General features: G+C 42.4%; 1 protein-coding gene across 1 annotated transcript in view; it reads right to left on the bottom strand.

The window, feature by feature from the left end:
• neb (nebulin) overlaps positions 1–16,583 on the bottom strand; it is a gene marked incomplete at its 5' end in the record, with an annotated part of 75,026 nt that overhangs the window by 52,646 nt on the left and 5,797 nt on the right. The window contains 44 exons of the mRNA XM_083642259.1: positions 135–239; positions 533–736; positions 849–1,160; positions 1,258–1,365; positions 1,550–1,654; positions 1,748–1,954; positions 2,118–2,429; positions 2,547–2,654; positions 2,812–2,916; positions 3,077–3,283; positions 3,454–3,765; positions 3,888–3,995; positions 4,140–4,244; positions 4,382–4,588; positions 4,800–5,111; positions 5,208–5,315; positions 5,403–5,507; positions 5,666–5,872; positions 6,026–6,337; positions 6,423–6,530; positions 6,704–6,808; positions 6,919–7,125; positions 7,391–7,702; positions 7,879–7,986; positions 8,104–8,208; positions 8,354–8,452; positions 8,583–8,690; positions 9,049–9,246; positions 9,373–9,486; positions 9,610–9,717; positions 9,811–9,915; positions 10,631–10,729; positions 10,851–10,955; positions 11,058–11,165; positions 11,273–11,374; positions 12,037–12,153; positions 12,689–12,796; positions 12,893–12,997; positions 13,978–14,082; positions 14,803–14,907; positions 15,080–15,184; positions 15,294–15,398; positions 15,760–15,867; positions 16,107–16,214. Coding sequence (XP_083498385.1) covers positions 135–239; positions 533–736; positions 849–1,160; positions 1,258–1,365; positions 1,550–1,654; positions 1,748–1,954; positions 2,118–2,429; positions 2,547–2,654; positions 2,812–2,916; positions 3,077–3,283; positions 3,454–3,765; positions 3,888–3,995; positions 4,140–4,244; positions 4,382–4,588; positions 4,800–5,111; positions 5,208–5,315; positions 5,403–5,507; positions 5,666–5,872; positions 6,026–6,337; positions 6,423–6,530; positions 6,704–6,808; positions 6,919–7,125; positions 7,391–7,702; positions 7,879–7,986; positions 8,104–8,208; positions 8,354–8,452; positions 8,583–8,690; positions 9,049–9,246; positions 9,373–9,486; positions 9,610–9,717; positions 9,811–9,915; positions 10,631–10,729; positions 10,851–10,955; positions 11,058–11,165; positions 11,273–11,374; positions 12,037–12,153; positions 12,689–12,796; positions 12,893–12,997; positions 13,978–14,082; positions 14,803–14,907; positions 15,080–15,184; positions 15,294–15,398; positions 15,760–15,867; positions 16,107–16,214 — 6,606 coding nt within the window. The remainder of the gene's footprint in view (positions 1–134; positions 240–532; positions 737–848; positions 1,161–1,257; positions 1,366–1,549; positions 1,655–1,747; positions 1,955–2,117; positions 2,430–2,546; positions 2,655–2,811; positions 2,917–3,076; positions 3,284–3,453; positions 3,766–3,887; positions 3,996–4,139; positions 4,245–4,381; positions 4,589–4,799; positions 5,112–5,207; positions 5,316–5,402; positions 5,508–5,665; positions 5,873–6,025; positions 6,338–6,422; positions 6,531–6,703; positions 6,809–6,918; positions 7,126–7,390; positions 7,703–7,878; positions 7,987–8,103; positions 8,209–8,353; positions 8,453–8,582; positions 8,691–9,048; positions 9,247–9,372; positions 9,487–9,609; positions 9,718–9,810; positions 9,916–10,630; positions 10,730–10,850; positions 10,956–11,057; positions 11,166–11,272; positions 11,375–12,036; positions 12,154–12,688; positions 12,797–12,892; positions 12,998–13,977; positions 14,083–14,802; positions 14,908–15,079; positions 15,185–15,293; positions 15,399–15,759; positions 15,868–16,106; positions 16,215–16,583) is intronic.

Raw genomic sequence — 16,583 nt, 5'->3', positions numbered from 1 at the left:
TAGAGAATGTATTTGGGTAACTGCTGAAAAACAGTGGTGTAATATGACACAAAATATACTCATCTCCAAGCAATGATAAGAGTTAAGTTACAAGAGGTATGATCACATGCTTTTAATGTGTGAGAAACACTCACCACACTGTAGTTGGCCATGTTGGCTCTGGCCAGAACAACATCCATGGCATCAGGCATGATGTGGATTGAAGTCTTGTCTTTTTCCCAGGCTTCATTATATGCTTTCTGCAATGGCAGGTCATTTCAGTCATTAGCACAAGAAAACAAATAACCTTTTTTCATATCCATACAATATAGGGCAAATAATGGAGCCTTAAGTCAAATTTTCTCAGTGCCTTAAATAATATAATTCTAATCTTCACATGACTAAGTATGAGGTCATTTTCTAGGCAAGAAATTGATTACATTGTTACCAATCTGAGCATTGGCCATCCAAAAACAGTATCAAAATGAAACATTTTTAAGGCAACAATATAAAACTGACCAAAACGTTGGAGCAATATGTTCCAAAGAAATACCTTGTTTGCAATGTCAGCGTTTGCTTTAGCCAGCACCATAGGCATGTCTTGAGTTGTGCTGTGGAACTTGTAGTTGCTTGGATGGCGACGATACAGCTGGTCGCTCAGGATCTCTCCAGACTTCTTCACCTTCTCAACATCCAATGAACCAAGAGGCACCCATCCAATGCCCTGCATCATCTTGAAATCAGCCTTGTAAAGATTCTGGATAGAAGAAGAGTTGAACAAATTTTAATGGTTTAAAATGTATTAAAGAAACATATAGAAACAAATACCATATAGCGGTACAAAATAAATTCAAGGAAGACACACTCACATCACTCAGTATGTCATAAACGTGTCTGGCCTGGACAACATCGGTGGAGTCTGGCAGGCAGGTCCAGTTGTGCAGGCGGGTGATATAGTTGGCGTGGTTGACCTGGATCTGGTTCTTCTTGGCCAGTACAAAGGCCATCATGTCCACTGGCAGATGGAACTTGGTCTTGGACTTGTTGAAGTCCTTCTTGTAAAGGGCATCACTGTTAATCTTGGCTCCGTTCAGAGCCAGCATGAGCAGAGGGTCGTCCTGGATGCAACGGGCACCGATGTGGTGGCCAGTTTGCTTACGGAATCCTGCCTTATACTTGTACTGAAAAAGCAAGTGAGATGTTTTTGATGATCAAACTCTGTGGTAAGCAGGACAATTTTAAATATTACAGTATGGCAACAACCAATGAAAAACTTACATCACTAGCAATGACAGTGCTGGCCTTGGCAGCCCGGATTGCAATGGCATCAGCGCGAACATGATGGCCCTTCTTCTTGGACAGCTCATTGTCCAGCTTGTATAGTTTCTGAGGAGGAGAGAGTAATACACATTTTTATAAGGGAAAGCATGTCTGCTTTCTGACAAGCATACTAGTATATCAACTGAAAGTAATATAGACATACTGTTTGTCAAATTATTGAGGTGATATATCTTCCAAATTTGTTTGATCTTTCAGGTTTGTATTGAGAAATTAAGGTACTGAACTATACCTCACTGGTAGTTATCTTGTTTCCTCTGGCCAGAACAATATCCATGGCATCAGGCATGATGTGGATGGAGGTCTTGTCTTTCTCCCAGGCTTTCAAATAGGATTGCTAGAAGCAAAATGTATTTGTTGGTGCTTTGGTTTCTCTGACATACACAGTACAGATATTTATATTATTCCCATAGTGAATCATATGCAGCACCTTATCCATGATCTGGTTGTTGGCAGTGGCCAGTGCCAGGTCCATGGAGTCCATCAGCTTGTGGAACTTGAAGTTGCTAGGGTGTTGACGGTACAGTTTCTCACTGAAGACCTGGCCAGCCGTTTTCGCTTTCTCAACATCCAGTGACCCAATGGGAACCCATCCTAATCCTTTCCCATAGGTTTGATAATCACTCTTGTACTGGTTCTGAAGGAGATCATCAACAGAAAAGCTATTCCTTTACAATGTAAACACTAGTCATAAACTGTGAAAATAGTTTAACTTTACTTTGTCATCAGCATTTGAGAAACAAAATCTAACGAATTTAAAGATGATTAATTCAACCACAATAATGCTTCATAGTACTTACATCACTGATGATGGTCTGCATGTGGCGAGCCAGCTGCAGGTTCATGGCATCAGGCAGCACAGTGTAGCGGGGGTTGTGCTGCTTGTAACCAATGTTAGTCTGAGCAGCAGACGACTGCTTGGCATGGACCACACTCATCATGTCCACTGGGGTGTGATACTTCAGCTTGGACTTTTGGTAGTCCTTCTTGTAGTTCTTGTCACTCTGCAGCTTGGCCACTTGCATGTAGTGAACCAGCAGGGGATCATCCTTGATGTTGCGGAATCCAATATGGTGGCCTCTGGCCTTCTCGTAATTCAGCTTATACTTGTACTATAAGAGTAAATAATGTACTTTGTTATCCACATTATGCTGTACTGTTATGTAGCATGAGCTGTAGTGGGTGAATAATAAATAATGCTTTGGTAGCGCAAGTTGATCCCAACTTACATTACTGGCGATAGTGGTGCCAGACTTGGCAGCCACAATTGCGACGGCATCTCCTTTGAGGTGATAGCCCTTATTAGCCATCTCCACGACACCAGCTTTGTACAGTTTCTGTGAAAGATACAGAAGAGAGATGAGAGTGAAATAAAATGCAATGTGTTTGCATTCCTGAAATGACAGAAATAGCAAAACTATTCTAGTTAGTAGGCATGCAAACTACATATTGACTATTACTAACAGTACATTTATTAATGTCATAAAGCCTCACATTGCTCATGTTGATGGCATTGGCCTTGGCCAGGACAATCTCAGGAGAATCTGGCATGACATGGACAGTCAGTTTGTCCTTTTCCCAAGCTGCAGTGTATGCTTGCTGCAAAGGAAGATACAAGAAAAACAAATGAACGATGATGCTTAAGAACAAGGTCGCTAAGAACACTAACTAACTACACTAGAAGACGAAGAACTTTTTCTTTTCTTTTTTGAACTTTTTTTCCCCCCTGCACTGTACAGTATATTTAAGCATGTTGCACCTTGTTCATGATCTGGTTGTTGGCAGTGGCCAGTGCCACGTCCATGGAGTCCATCAGCTTGTGGAACTTGAAGTTGCTAGGGTGTTGGCGGTACAGTTTCTCACTGAAGACCTGGCCAGCCGTTTTGGCTTTCTCAACATCCAGTGACCCAATGGGAACCCATCCTAATCCTTTCCCATAGGTTTGATAATCACTCTTGTACTGGTTCTGAAGGAGATCATCAACAGAAAAGCTATTCCATTATGATGTAAACACTAGTCGTAAACAATGAAAATAGTTGAAATTTACTTAAAATTTTGTCAACATTTGAGAAACAAAACCTACTGAATTTAAAGATGATTTTTTTCAAGTCAACCACAATAATGCTTCATACTTACATCACTGGCGATTATCTGCATATTGCGAGCCAGTTGCAGGTTCATGGCATCAGGCAGCACGGTGTAGTGAGAGCTGATGTGCCTGTAACCAATGTTAGTCTGAGCAGCAGATGACTGCTTGGCATGGACCACACTCATCATGTCCACTGGGGAGTGATACTTCAGCTTGGACTTGTGGTAGTCCTTCTTGTAGTTCTTGTCACTCTGCAACTTGGCCACTTGCATGTAGTGAACCAGCAGGGGATCATCCTTGATGTTGCGGAATCCAACATGGTGGCCTCTGGCCTTCTCGTAATCCAATTTGTACTTGTACTGTAACAGTAGAGAAATACTTTGTGATTCACAGACACACACCATTGTTGTATATCATGGGAGGTACAGTAGTTGATGAACGGTAATTACTGATTTGGTAGAGCAAGTTACTCCCAACTTACATTACTGGCGATAGTGGTGCCAGACTTGGCAGCCAAAATTGCGACGGCATCTCCTTTGAGGTGATAGCCCTTATTAGCCATCTCCACGACACCAGCTTTGTACAGTTTCTGTGAAAGATACAGAAGAGAGATGAGAGTGAAATAAGTTGTCTTTATATTCCCTATACAGAAATAGCGCAGCCATAATAGACAACAGTCATACACATACCACATACATTCCATTATTGACACTATAATCAATCACAGCCTTACATTGCTCATGTTGATGGCATTGGCCTTGGCCAGGACAATCTCAGGAGAATCTGGCATGACATGGACAGTCAGTTTGTCCTTTTCCCAAGCTGCAGTGTATGCTTGCTGCAAAGGAAGATACAAGAAAAACAAATGAACGATGATGCTTAAGAACAAGGTCGCTAAGAACACTAACTAACTACACTAGAAGACTATGAACTTTTTTGTCTCTGCACTGTACAGTATATTTAAGCATGTTGCACCTTGTTCATGATCTGGTTGTTGGCAGTGGCCAGTGCCACGTCCATGGAGTCCATCAGCTTGTGGAACTTGAAGTTGCTAGGGTGTTGGCGGTACAGTTTCTCACTGAAGACCTGGCCAGCCGTTTTCGCTTTCTCAACATCTAGTGACCCAATGGGAACCCATCCTAATCCTTTCCCATAGGTTTGATAATCACTCTTGTACTGGTTCTGAAGGAGATCATCAACAGAAAAGCTATTCCATTACGATGTAAACACTAGTCGTAAACAGTGAAAATAGTGAAAAACGGTAAACAGTGAAAACGTACTTAAAATGTTGTCATCAAAATTTGAGAAACAAAACCTACTGATTTTAAAGATGATTTTTCTCTCTCTCTCTTTAAAGATGATTGAGTCAACCACAATAATGCTTCATACTTACATCACTAGCGATTATCTGCATATTCCGAGCCAGTTGCAGGTTCATGGCATCAGGCAGCACGGTGTAGTGAGAGCTGATGTTCCTGTAACCAATGTTAGTCTGAGCAGCAGACGACTGCTTGGCATGGACCACACTCATCATGTCCACTGGGGTGTGATACTTCAGCTTGGACTTGTGGTAGTCCTTCTTGTAGTTCTTGTCACTCTGCATCTTGGCCACTTGCATGTAGTGAACCAGCAGGGGATCATCCTTGATGTTGCGGATGCCAATATGGTGGCCTCTGGCCTTCTCGTAAGCTTTCTTGTACTGGATCTGAAAGAAAAAGAAAAAGGCAATACATGTATTGAGACCTCGCTGTATGTTTCAAACCACGTAGAAAACAGTCGTGCGATTGCCTCCTGTACTTACATCGCTGGCGATGTGTCTGCCTTGCTTGGCATGTAGGACAGAAATAGCATCAGGCTTCATGTCGTATCCCTTGGCAATATGTTGCAGCCACTCGTGCTTGTAGTGACTCTGAGGACAAATAATGAAAGGTTTAAGACATTGTTTTGCATACAATGATGTTTAGATGCACTCTCAATAAATGTATCATGCTCTAACCTTGCTCATGGTCTGGGCATTGAATTTAGCCTGGAGGAACTCAGGAGCGTCTGCTGGCAGATTGTAAGTATGCACAAACTTCTCACCAGAAGATTTATATGCAGTCTAGAGAGAGAGAGAGAGAGAGAGAGAGAGAAAAACACAGTAAACACAATGGATTTTGTATGTTTCTTGTGAAGTTTTGGCTTGACAAGAAATATTGCACCTCATCTTAACCAAAAGACATAGAAGCAATGCATCTTCTATAAACAGGAAACTCTTACATTGTCTATCTGCTTGGTGTTGGTCATAGCCAGAACCATGTTCATGGAGTCAGTCTTGCTGGTGAACTTGAAGGTGCTGGGGTGCTGGCGGTAGCCTTGGTCAGCTAGGGCTGCTGCGGCAGCTTTGGCCTTCTCGACTTCCAGGGAACCAATAGGGACCCACCCTGTACCCCTATACAAGTTGGTGTATTCTGACTTGTAAGCATTCTGTGGATATGCAAAAAGCAATAGGTGCTTGCTTCAACTTTCGTAGGTTTTCTGTTATCAATGCTCATATTTGCATCCTGCAATTACTTATACTTGCACATGACTGAGGATAACAGGGTTAAATTACACATCAACTGAAGACTGAAAACATACATCACTCTGAATCTCCATCATGTTGCGAGCCAGCTGCACGTGCATGTCGTCAGGGAGAAGGAAGTAGTTGTGACTGATATTTCTGTAGCCAGCAAAGGTCTGAGCAGCAGAGGCCTGCTTGGCGTGAGTCAGGCTCATCATGTCCACTGGGCTGTGATACTTCAGCTTGGACTTGTGGTAGTCCTTCTTGTAGTTCTTGTCACTCTGCATCTTGGCCACTTGCATGTAGTGAACCAGCAGGGGATCATCCTTGATGTTGCGGATGCCAATATGGTGGCCTCTGGCCTTCTCGTAAGCTTTCTTGTACTGGATCTGAAAGAAAAAGAAATGTATTGAGACCTCGCTGTATGCTTTAAACCACGTAGAAAACAGTCGTGCGATTGCATCCTGTACTTACATCGCTGGCGATGTGTCTGCCTTGCTTGGCATGTAGGACAGAAATAGCGTCAGGCTTCATGTCGTATCCCTTGGCAATATGTTGCAGCCACTCGTGCTTGTAGTGACTCTGAGGACAAATAATGAAAGGTTTAAGACATTGTTTTGCATCCATTGATGTTTCAATGCACTTGTAACTCTCAATAAATGTATCATGCTCTAACCTTCGCAATTTCCATAATAGAGCTTTATCTGCATAAAAAGTGTTGGCTGGAAAGTACTGAACAGCAATCCACTACTAACCTGACTCATGTTGACAGCGTTGTATTTCGCTTGCAGCAGTTCAGGTACATCAGCAGGCAGATGGTAAGTATGCACAAACTTCTCCCCGCTGGCTTTGTATGCTTTCTGCAAAAAAGCACCATCAAAACAAGCCTTGGTTCATTACCAATTCAGAAATGGAATTTCAGAGGCTGAAATCAAGAGACCCATATCACAGTATTTTCCCCACTTCTCACCGCATCAAGGATCTTGGAGTTGGCCTTGGCCAGCTCCATGTTCATGGAGTCAGTCTTGCTGGTGAACTTCAGGGTGGCAGGGTGCTGCCTGTACTTCCTCTCATCCAGAGCTGCTGCGGCCGCCTTGGCTTTCTCCACGTCCAGGGAGCCAATGGGGACCCAGCCAAGTCCCTTGACTGAGCACTCATAATCCAGTTTATAGTTGACCTGCAAAACAGAGTCAGGAAAAGACACACCAATTGAGAAATGCAAAAGTATCAGACCATAATAAAACCAGACAATAAAACCTAAGACATATTTGCCCTACATTATCAATCATCAGCAATGCAATAATAAATTCGAGAATAATAAAATACAGTTAAAAAAAATACATATAAAATCAAGAATAAAATAACAGCAAAAAAAAAATCCAGATATAAATAATAAAAGACATGTGGAAAAAAAGTCCATGAAATTACAAATTCAGACTCACATCACTGGCATCAAAGTTCATTTTGCGAGCGAGTTGCACGTTCATAGCGTCGGGCAGGAGGCTGTACTGATGGTGGTGTTGCTTGTAGCCAGTGTAGGTCTGCACAGATGAGGCCTGCTTGGCGTGAACCAGGCTCATCATGTCCACTGGAGAGTGAAACTTCAGCTTGGACTTGTGGTAGTCCTTCTTGTAGTTCTTGTCACTCTGCAACTTGGCCACTTGCATGTAGTGAACAAGCAGGGGATCATCCTTGACGTTGCGGAATCCAATATGGTGGCCTCTGGCCTTTTCATACTCTTTCTTGTACTGGACCTAGAAGTCATAGGAGATATACTGTATGTCATTCTCTAGCATTCAAACACATTGAATGATTATACGATGGAACAAGAAGTGCATACTGTACTGTCCATGTCAATATTTGGTCAAAGTAGAGATGCTAAGATGCGGATGGAGCACGATTTGTGTTTAGTCTGTCAAAGAATACTTACATCACTGATAGCTTTTCTGGCAGCCTTTGCAGCAATAATGGGGATCGCATCAGGCTTCGAGTCATAACCTTTAGCAATCTCCTCCTCCCAGGCATACTTGTAGTAGTTCTGAAATGAAAAGTTAAAGTTATATTAACATGAAATGAATTAACAACTCAAGTTAACCCATGCATCATTTCCCACGGCACAATTCATCTAATCTCCCAGTATATCTCCTGGACCTACTTTACTGATGTTGTAGGCATTGCACTTGGCCTGGAGGAACTCGGGGATATCAGGAGGCAGAGAGTACTTCTGATGTATCGCCTCCAGACCTCTCTTGTAGAACAGCTACGACGGAAGAAGATAGAGATGGAACGTTTCTAATCAAATTAAGTCATCTCAACAGGGATCTAACAAAAGCAAGCACAATTGTATCATTCTCTGTTAAAAGTCTGAGTAATTAACAGTAAAAGCAGAGCAACAGTAGACTCACATCGCTCCTTTGAAGCTGGTTGACTTTAGCTTGCATCATGGTGGGGTGGTCGTCGATAGCTGTGAAGGGGATGGTGTCTGGGTGTTGTCTGTACTTTCGCTGTAGGAAACAAGGACACAGACATGAGACCCATTGTGAGGATTATCCTGTTGACTCTCAAACATATCTACTGTTGAGAGGAGGAACGCGTGTATGTGAGAAAACTGAAGGGATGCTGCTGAGTACATACCTCATTGAGGATCTGGCCACCTATCTTGGCTCTTTCCACATCCATGGAGCCATAGGTGACCCATGGGGTACCCTTGGTGAAGTTGTTGTAGTCAGACTTGTACTCATTCTGTGATCCAAAAAGAGAAGGGGGGGGGGGGCAATCAAAATGGTGTCACTATGTACATAACCCATCTCATAATAAGAGTTTAATTGTCCTATTGTGGTGGTACATTGCTTTCTTTTCTCCACTTCTTCTCCCCCCTCACCCCCTCCTTGATTTTCCTCTGGGGAGAGCCGTAGACTAGCACCTGCTTCCTCTGACACATGTGCCATCGCCCAGGCTGCTTCTTTTCACCTGGCAGAGAGGAGTTTCTCTTTTCGCCACTTCTTTCCTACTTCTAGTTTCAGAATTGAATGCCCAGCACCACCAGAAAAACAGATGATCAGCAGTAAGTCCAAGATGGTAATAAGATGGCCATACTTACATCACTCTGGATCATGTTGGCTTTCTTGGCCAGGTCCAGCGCGAGAGCATCGTAAGGAAGGAGGTAGCGGCTGCTGATGTGCCTGTAGCCCGTCATGCTTGTAATGGCCTGGGACTTCTTGGCCAGGGTGACTGACATCATGTCCAGCGGGGCGTGGTACTTTGTCTTCATCTTCTCATAGTTCTTTTTATACTCGCGCTGTGGAGATAGCATTATGAGGCTGTTGTACTGTGTCCTATGAACTCTAAATAAATGAATATCAAGAAGGGAAATGTCTTTTCTCTTTCACTCAGTAATGAAACCTAAGACAAGCTAATGTCTTACATTACTCTGCATTTTGGCCACGTGAACCGAGTGCAAAATCTTGGGGTCGTCACGAATGCTGAGGGCTCCGACCATGTGTCCTTTGTTCTTCTCGAACTCCTTCTTATATTTAACCTGCGAGGAGGAGCAATAGGATGTCAAGTATTACATTTATAAAGACACACCTCTATAGAGCATAAAATTAAAGTGAGAAATTCTCATTTCCATCAATATTGATATATATTATAGCATACTTACATCACTGGCAATGTTGGTATGAGCACGGGCAGCAAGGATCGATATGGCATCACCCTTGACCTCAAACTGCTTGGCTTTAAGTTTCTCCCAGTCGTACTTGTAACAGTTCTGGAAGCAGAGAATCATCCCATTTAGAACTTGAAAAATGATGGAAAATTGAAGCGGATAGTAAATCATTTCAATTTAAAAGAAATTACTTACATCACTAAGGTTATACGCGTTAACTCTGGACTGGATGAAGAAGGGAAAGTCTGGGGGCAGGTGAGACACTGTCTTTGTCTGCTCGTACTTTGCCTTGTAGTTCAGCTGCAAAAAGGACAAGATGGACAAATTAGAATTGATCAACAATACTCTTTTAATACCTCAATATGATCAATTCATAGTGTATTGGTCGTTGGGGCTCAATTGTAGAACGACTGTCGTTTCGAGAAATGAGAATCTCTGCCACAGGTTTAAGATTTATTTAGGTCATTTTATTTTCTGTCACTGGAGGGCAGTGGAGGATTAACTAGGCTCTTTATCTAAGAGTTATGTCTCATAACTGTCACTTCCCTGCCCAGCCAACCCCTCTCTGATCACAGGGTTTATTTTGGGCCTAACTGAATGCTTGCTGCTATTTATACTACAGAGAGATGGCTCTCTAGTTTCCATGGTGTCCACAGAAAGACAGCTGGGCTATGTGGATGAATGAATGGGCACATTTTAAGGAAGTCTGTGGCTAGCATGTCTCCAAAACAATCTGATCCAGGGCATTAGCTGCCCGCTACAGCTATTTCAGTCAGTAAATTGACATTGTATAAAAATTATTGTGTTCACAGTTCACAGCAATCTTTCGAAATTCAACTTAACTTGAGTTCTATTAACATCAAAGAAATTCAAGACATTATTGTATAGATTTGATTATATTGCACAATATTTGAGTGCCCATCCCATGTGGGCTTATAAGATACACCTTTTTCAATTCAAATGCATTTGTTATTAGTATTAGGAGCTGGTCCACGCATTTAGACACTGTACGTACATCACTTAGTTGCTTGGCGTTGATGGCGGCTTGAACCAGAACTGGCGAATCTGTGACTTGCGTAAATTTCACTTTGTCCGGATGTGTCCGGTATACTTTCTGCAAAGCATAGCATGGGGAAAAATCTGTGATTTATTTGTACCAAAACAGAATAAGTATTTTGAATCTAATTTACTGCCAGGAAGTAACCATACAAAACCTATTAACCAAGACTACTCACATCTTTACACTGATGAAGCTTCTTATCGTTTTCATACTCAGGCGTTAATGTTTGAGGGAAGAAGCATCTTGAATTAATGTCTTGAGAGTCTTCTTTATAACTTTGCTGCAAGACAAAGTAGAGGATACAATTTGTGAAGGAATTACTGGATTATCAATGAATTCTCACAATATAACCAAAAAAAAATGGCAAAGCAAAGTGACTTACCTCATTCTTAAATTCCTCGATTTTCTTGCAGTGAAGCATATAGATATCCTCATAGCTGCCAATATAGTGGCCCTTCACCTCATTTTCATACTTTTCTTTGTAATTGTTCTGGGGGGGGGGAGGAAACCATGTTCAAAATGTATGTATATAAAAGAAAAGACTTAATAGTGTTTAAGCTTATCATAATGAAAAATAAAATCTCAGAGTATACTCACCTCAGAGAACTTTTTAAGGACTGAATCCATCTGAAACTTGGGCGTATCGCAGTAGTTGATGCTGCGTCCCCTGCCTTTCTCATAGCTGGCCTTGTACACTTTCTGCAAAGGAGGGAGAAAACAAATAATGAACGGATAGAAAAATCTGATGTAAATAATGAAAAGAAGATGAAAAAGCAAACAAATCAAGAATTTAATACTCAAGTCGAAAGTAGATGTTTAGAAACTAAATACAGACATGTACAAGTATGGTACATTAAGTGGCTTAAACCTGAAAACTGACTACTGAAAACTGCTAATTGTTGACAACATGCCAGTGAGGCTGGTAATGAGTTCATTGTCATCTTCCTTGGCCATCAACTCACTGTATACAGGCCAGGGTTATACAGACACTGCGAGGGACTGCCACCAGTTGGTTTACTTTGCAGCACTAATAGGAAAAATCCAGTTGCCCACAACACCACCGATGCTTTTTGCAAACAGCTCATTATCAATTAACAGTCCAGAAAGAGAAACTCTCAAAAATCATGCAAGCGAAATCTTCCGTCTATACAGGAAGCATGGATAATGCCATATACTGTATTATAGTACTTTCAGTCTCGCAGTCAAGACTACTACTTCTGTGTCCATCTCTAGTAACAAATGGTCATTCATTTTCTCTACAATGTGGGTCGTTTCTTAGTTATTTATAAAACACTGTACTGCCGTGATACGGCTCCACTGGCCAATAGCTCCTTTCCACACGTCGTTTTTCAGACACCTACATCACTGAGGATGGTGCCGGCGTATCTGAGCTGTCTGAGCAGAGGATTCTCGGTGGCAGGGAGAGTGTTGTAGTCAGCCTTCGCTTTCACCTTCTCGTATTCTTTCTTGTATTGGACCTAAAGATAGAAACATGGAGAATACAGTGAGCATGACAAGGAGACAGTGTGTTGAGGAAGTGTTTTGATAAGACATCGTAGACTGACACATACACTGACTCATATACCATAATACTGTAATATTGATGTCGTTAGTCATGGCGGAAACAACAAGTGTACCTATAGCGTAGACGTTTTCCTAGGATGACGCATGTCTGCATTCCGTGTGGATGCGTGGGTGGCCATGAGCTAAAAGCTGAATGTGTGTGTGAGCAGTGAGCACCATATAGTAAGCACCGTGCGTCACACTGGACTAAATGTGTTTGACTCACACTCTGTTCTGAGATGCAGGTCAACTCTCCATCATGTCTTCCACATAAGATAGGACCTATAAAAACACTGTGATACCTTTGTGTGTGTGTGTGTGTGTGTGTGTGTGTGTGTGTGTGTGTGTGTGTGTGTGTGTGTGTGTGTGTGTGTGTGTGTGTGTGTGTGTGTGTGTGCGTGCGTGCGTGTGTTGGTGGGGGCAGGGAAGGGATCTCTCCTTTGGACTCACCGAGCTAACAGCACGCCTAGCCTTCTTGTTCGAATCGTAAACAGGAGTGTCTGTTTGCATGAAATAAATTTGGTCTTTCGTACGCTCATACTCTTGGGTGTATTTTCTCTGAAAAGGAAAGAGAGCAATAGTTGAACACAGACGCAGAAGAAATATGACAAAATAATACTATTGTGCCAAATCTGTCCTTTTGCAAGTTCTTACAGAACTGAGGTTCTCCATTGCCATCCTGGCGGTGGCCACGTCAAAGTAGGGGGTCTCGCACCATTGGCCCTTCACATTCTCATTGTAGTCCTCCCTGTACTTAAGCTGTGGGGAACCATCAACATCATAACAAGCACATTAGAGGAGAAAGATGATCTTACTGTAGAGTAAACATGAAGAGAAAAGATGGACGATGCTAATATTAGTTATCTTTCCCGATGAAACACATTTGTGATTGTGAATGACTGGAATCTCTGTCATTTCCTGCTATTGTTGGCCTTAGCCTCTCACTACCAGCCCAGAGTGGCTTTCAACACTAATGCTGGACAGCAGGTGGCCAGTTATCCCTAGTAGTCTCCCTGGGCTGCTGGCTGCTAAATAGACATAGAAAACAACATATTCAAACTAGAACTTTATATCTGGTAACCAGAGGACATAAGAATACCCATGCACTGAATATTGCTCCCAGTAAACATTACGTCAACCCTGGAAGCAAGATTCAGGAAGCGTGGTATTTTGTTTCCCCTTTGTTCAGCAGGGACTCTGAGTTGGGGACATCAGCATATGTCAGACAGACATTACTAGGTGCTAGTCTTCATGATAGTCATGATCAGCTATCACAAAATGTCTTCACTTTTTCTTTCTAACTCTTCCGTCTTGTGTCTGTCTCTCAGTCTGTCTCTCCATTATGCACACAGTGTGCTATATACAGTATATCCTCTAGTACAGTGGTTCTCAAACCTTTTCACGCCAAGGGGCCCCTGAACTGACACAAATTAGACCATGGACCCCTATTTGAGAAGAGTTTGTCCCAGGGTCCCCCATCTGATAAGATTTTTGCTTTTAGATGTTTTATTGCCGAAAGTGGATGAAATCCATGACCCAAAATAGTCATACATTCTGTAATTGTGTTACTTATGGATGGAATCGTAGTGAAAATAAATTATTCCCCTTTTTGCTGGGAACCCCCTCAATGACCACTGGGGGTCCCCGGGCCCCACTTTGACAACCGCTGCTCTAGTATACTGGTGTTACGCGTATGGAGCGTATGCATGTGAGAGTCAGTGTGAGATAGTCCCACTTACATCGCTGCGCTGAGTGAAGACCTTCTTGGCCAGCTCCACCTCAGGAGGATCAGCCAGGGAGGTGTACTTGGCCTTGCGCTGATCATGACCCTTCTTGTAGTGAATCTGCAGGGGCACAGCAGGGGGCGACAAATTGACTGAGATGCTAAATCCTTCAAGATCAATACCTGACCTTAGTGCACACAATCAGTGACAAAGAAACATCGCCATGCGTCACCGTGATTGTATCTAATTGGATTGGTAAATTCCCCACATAAGCAGAAAATGTTGAATGCGTTTTGTGTTCGAAAAGAGTGACGATTTTAATTGTCTGCTAAAAGTGGCAAAGTGCGTGGAAATGGTTACATATGATACCTCCGACTCAGCACAAAGAAAAGGGCTCTGAAAGCAAAAAATAAAATGGAGGGAGGAGAAAAGGCGCCCGTGTGATTGATGCTGAATGGCAATCTGCCAGCAAAAGTCAATGTGAGAAATGAAATGCTCAAGTGAATTAAAAAGTGAAACGGCACACTGACTCCCAGCCCTCAAGGAAAGTTGCCATATGGCTTGAAGTCACAAAAACGGTCAGGTTTTTCAGCTAACCTAATTTTCAAAACACTAAATCATAAGTCAGATCAAATTGTTCCATCTCACTACGCTTCAAGAAATGTCACTCACTGATAGAACACAGATCGTCTTTATAGGAAATCAATGTCAATATACTGTACTACTGTATGTTTCAATCGTATAAGTATTTTAATCATACACAGTTCCAGAAGAGTGCTGAGATTGCATGTTAAGTGGTTCCATTTACTGTAGTTAGGGGGATGTTGTTGGTCTACTCACATCACTGAGGACCTCCTGAGCCTTGGCCACCCTGCGCAGCTCGGGGCTGTCGCTGTACGGGTAGAACCTGGTCTTCTCGTCCTCCCAGTCCTCTATGTACCGATTCTGGACACAGAGTAAAATCATGTGTTATTCACCGAGATTCAAATCTTCATATTATGTTCGTTTAAGCATTATTCCTCATGGCAAGTCATGGAATCAGATGTTATTCTCATATAATCGCAGCAGTAATTCTCTTTTGATCTAAAAAACAGAGGGCTGTCTGAATTGGGTTTACCTTGCTGATGTTCGCAGCATTCTTCACAGCCAGGAGGAGTTCAGGAGCATCCGGAGGCAACAGGTACCGGTCCTTAGTCTCATCCCACTTCTGTCTGTACAGAACCTAGAGTAGACGTGTGCAGTAGTGAATTACAGGGCTCTTCAATGGTTTTCTTTGGAGAAATGACTGTGATTGAAAGCAGCTACGCTTTTTAAATGTCAGAGAAACCCACCTTGCTGATCAACTCGGAGACATGCTTGACGTGGGCGATCTCTTTGGCATCGCCGCCATACAAGCTGGTCGTCCGGACCTTATTGCCCAACATGCGGTACTTCACCTGATGAGTGATAGGAAGAGTCATTTCTCAATGTTCTTGACTAAAAGCATGATCAAATGACTTTTGGGATCTTTTTTTTTTTATTTATTCATCAGATTTGATCTCATTTTGGATTTGCTGTGGATGACGTTCAGCATTCATTGTCACACATTATTCTATTGTTGGTCACTGAGTAGCTTCACTGGAGTAACAGTGGGTAAAGGGAAGAGTGTTAACTATTCACTTTCCCCACTAAGATTTCAAGTATTTTTCAGCTGGTACTGGATTCAAACCAGCGACCTTCCAGCTCACAAGTCCTCATCCCTAACCTTTGGGATACTTGATTTGGGATCAAGGACACCACAGTCCTCCTCAGCAGTACCTCACTGAGCTGCTCCTGAGCCTTCCTGATGCGGATCATCTCAGGGCTATCAGTGACGATGGCAGGGGGATTGCTCCTGGACTTATCGTAGGCACCACGGTACTTATTCTGTCAGGTACAACAATGAGGGGAAAGAGTTATAAAATAGCCATGATATGACATGACAGGACACTGCAAAACCTCAGTGACTGAAAATATAAAACAAAAGTATTCAAATGAAAGCGTTGATCTGTAATAGTGTTGTTTTTACTAGTAAACTGACACAACCATATAGATGTTTAAAGCAGAAGAAACAGGGACAAGAGTCAAGTATTGACTTTGACAAGAAGCTTGAGATTGTTGCTTACGTGGCTATACTGCTCCATCATCTTCTGGCTGTGTGCCAGGTAGGGAGTCATGAACTTGGAGGTATCCACCTTGACCTTCTTCCTGACTCTCCTGGTGGGCAAGCCAGCCTGGAGAGGGACATGGGGAAATGCAGTTAATGATCCTCGTAACACAATGGTCCAAGTTCCTTGAGTACAGGAAACTTAGCCAGGAAGTACATCCAATCACAACAGACATATCACCAAAGACATATAAAGAACAGACGGACACACTTGACAAACAGATTCTTTAAGGCAGTGGATCTCAACTGGTCTAGCCTCAGTCATAAAGTGGCAACCCAAATTTCAGATTCTTTTTCTCCCACTCAAATTTATTTCACAAAAATAATGCAGTAATACACAATGCCTTCATGCACTGTTAAACACATGAAATAAACAAACAAACAAAAGCGGGGAAAAAATGCAACTAGGGCTAAAAACCCAATTATCTTGAATTAC

The sequence above is a fragment of the Poromitra crassiceps genome (assembly GCF_964638095.1).
Source record: "Poromitra crassiceps genome assembly, chromosome: 8".
NCBI lineage: Eukaryota > Metazoa > Chordata > Actinopteri > Beryciformes > Melamphaidae > Poromitra > Poromitra crassiceps.
Note: the sequence above shows the minus strand (reverse complement) of the source record. Positions and strands in the feature narration are given on the sequence as shown.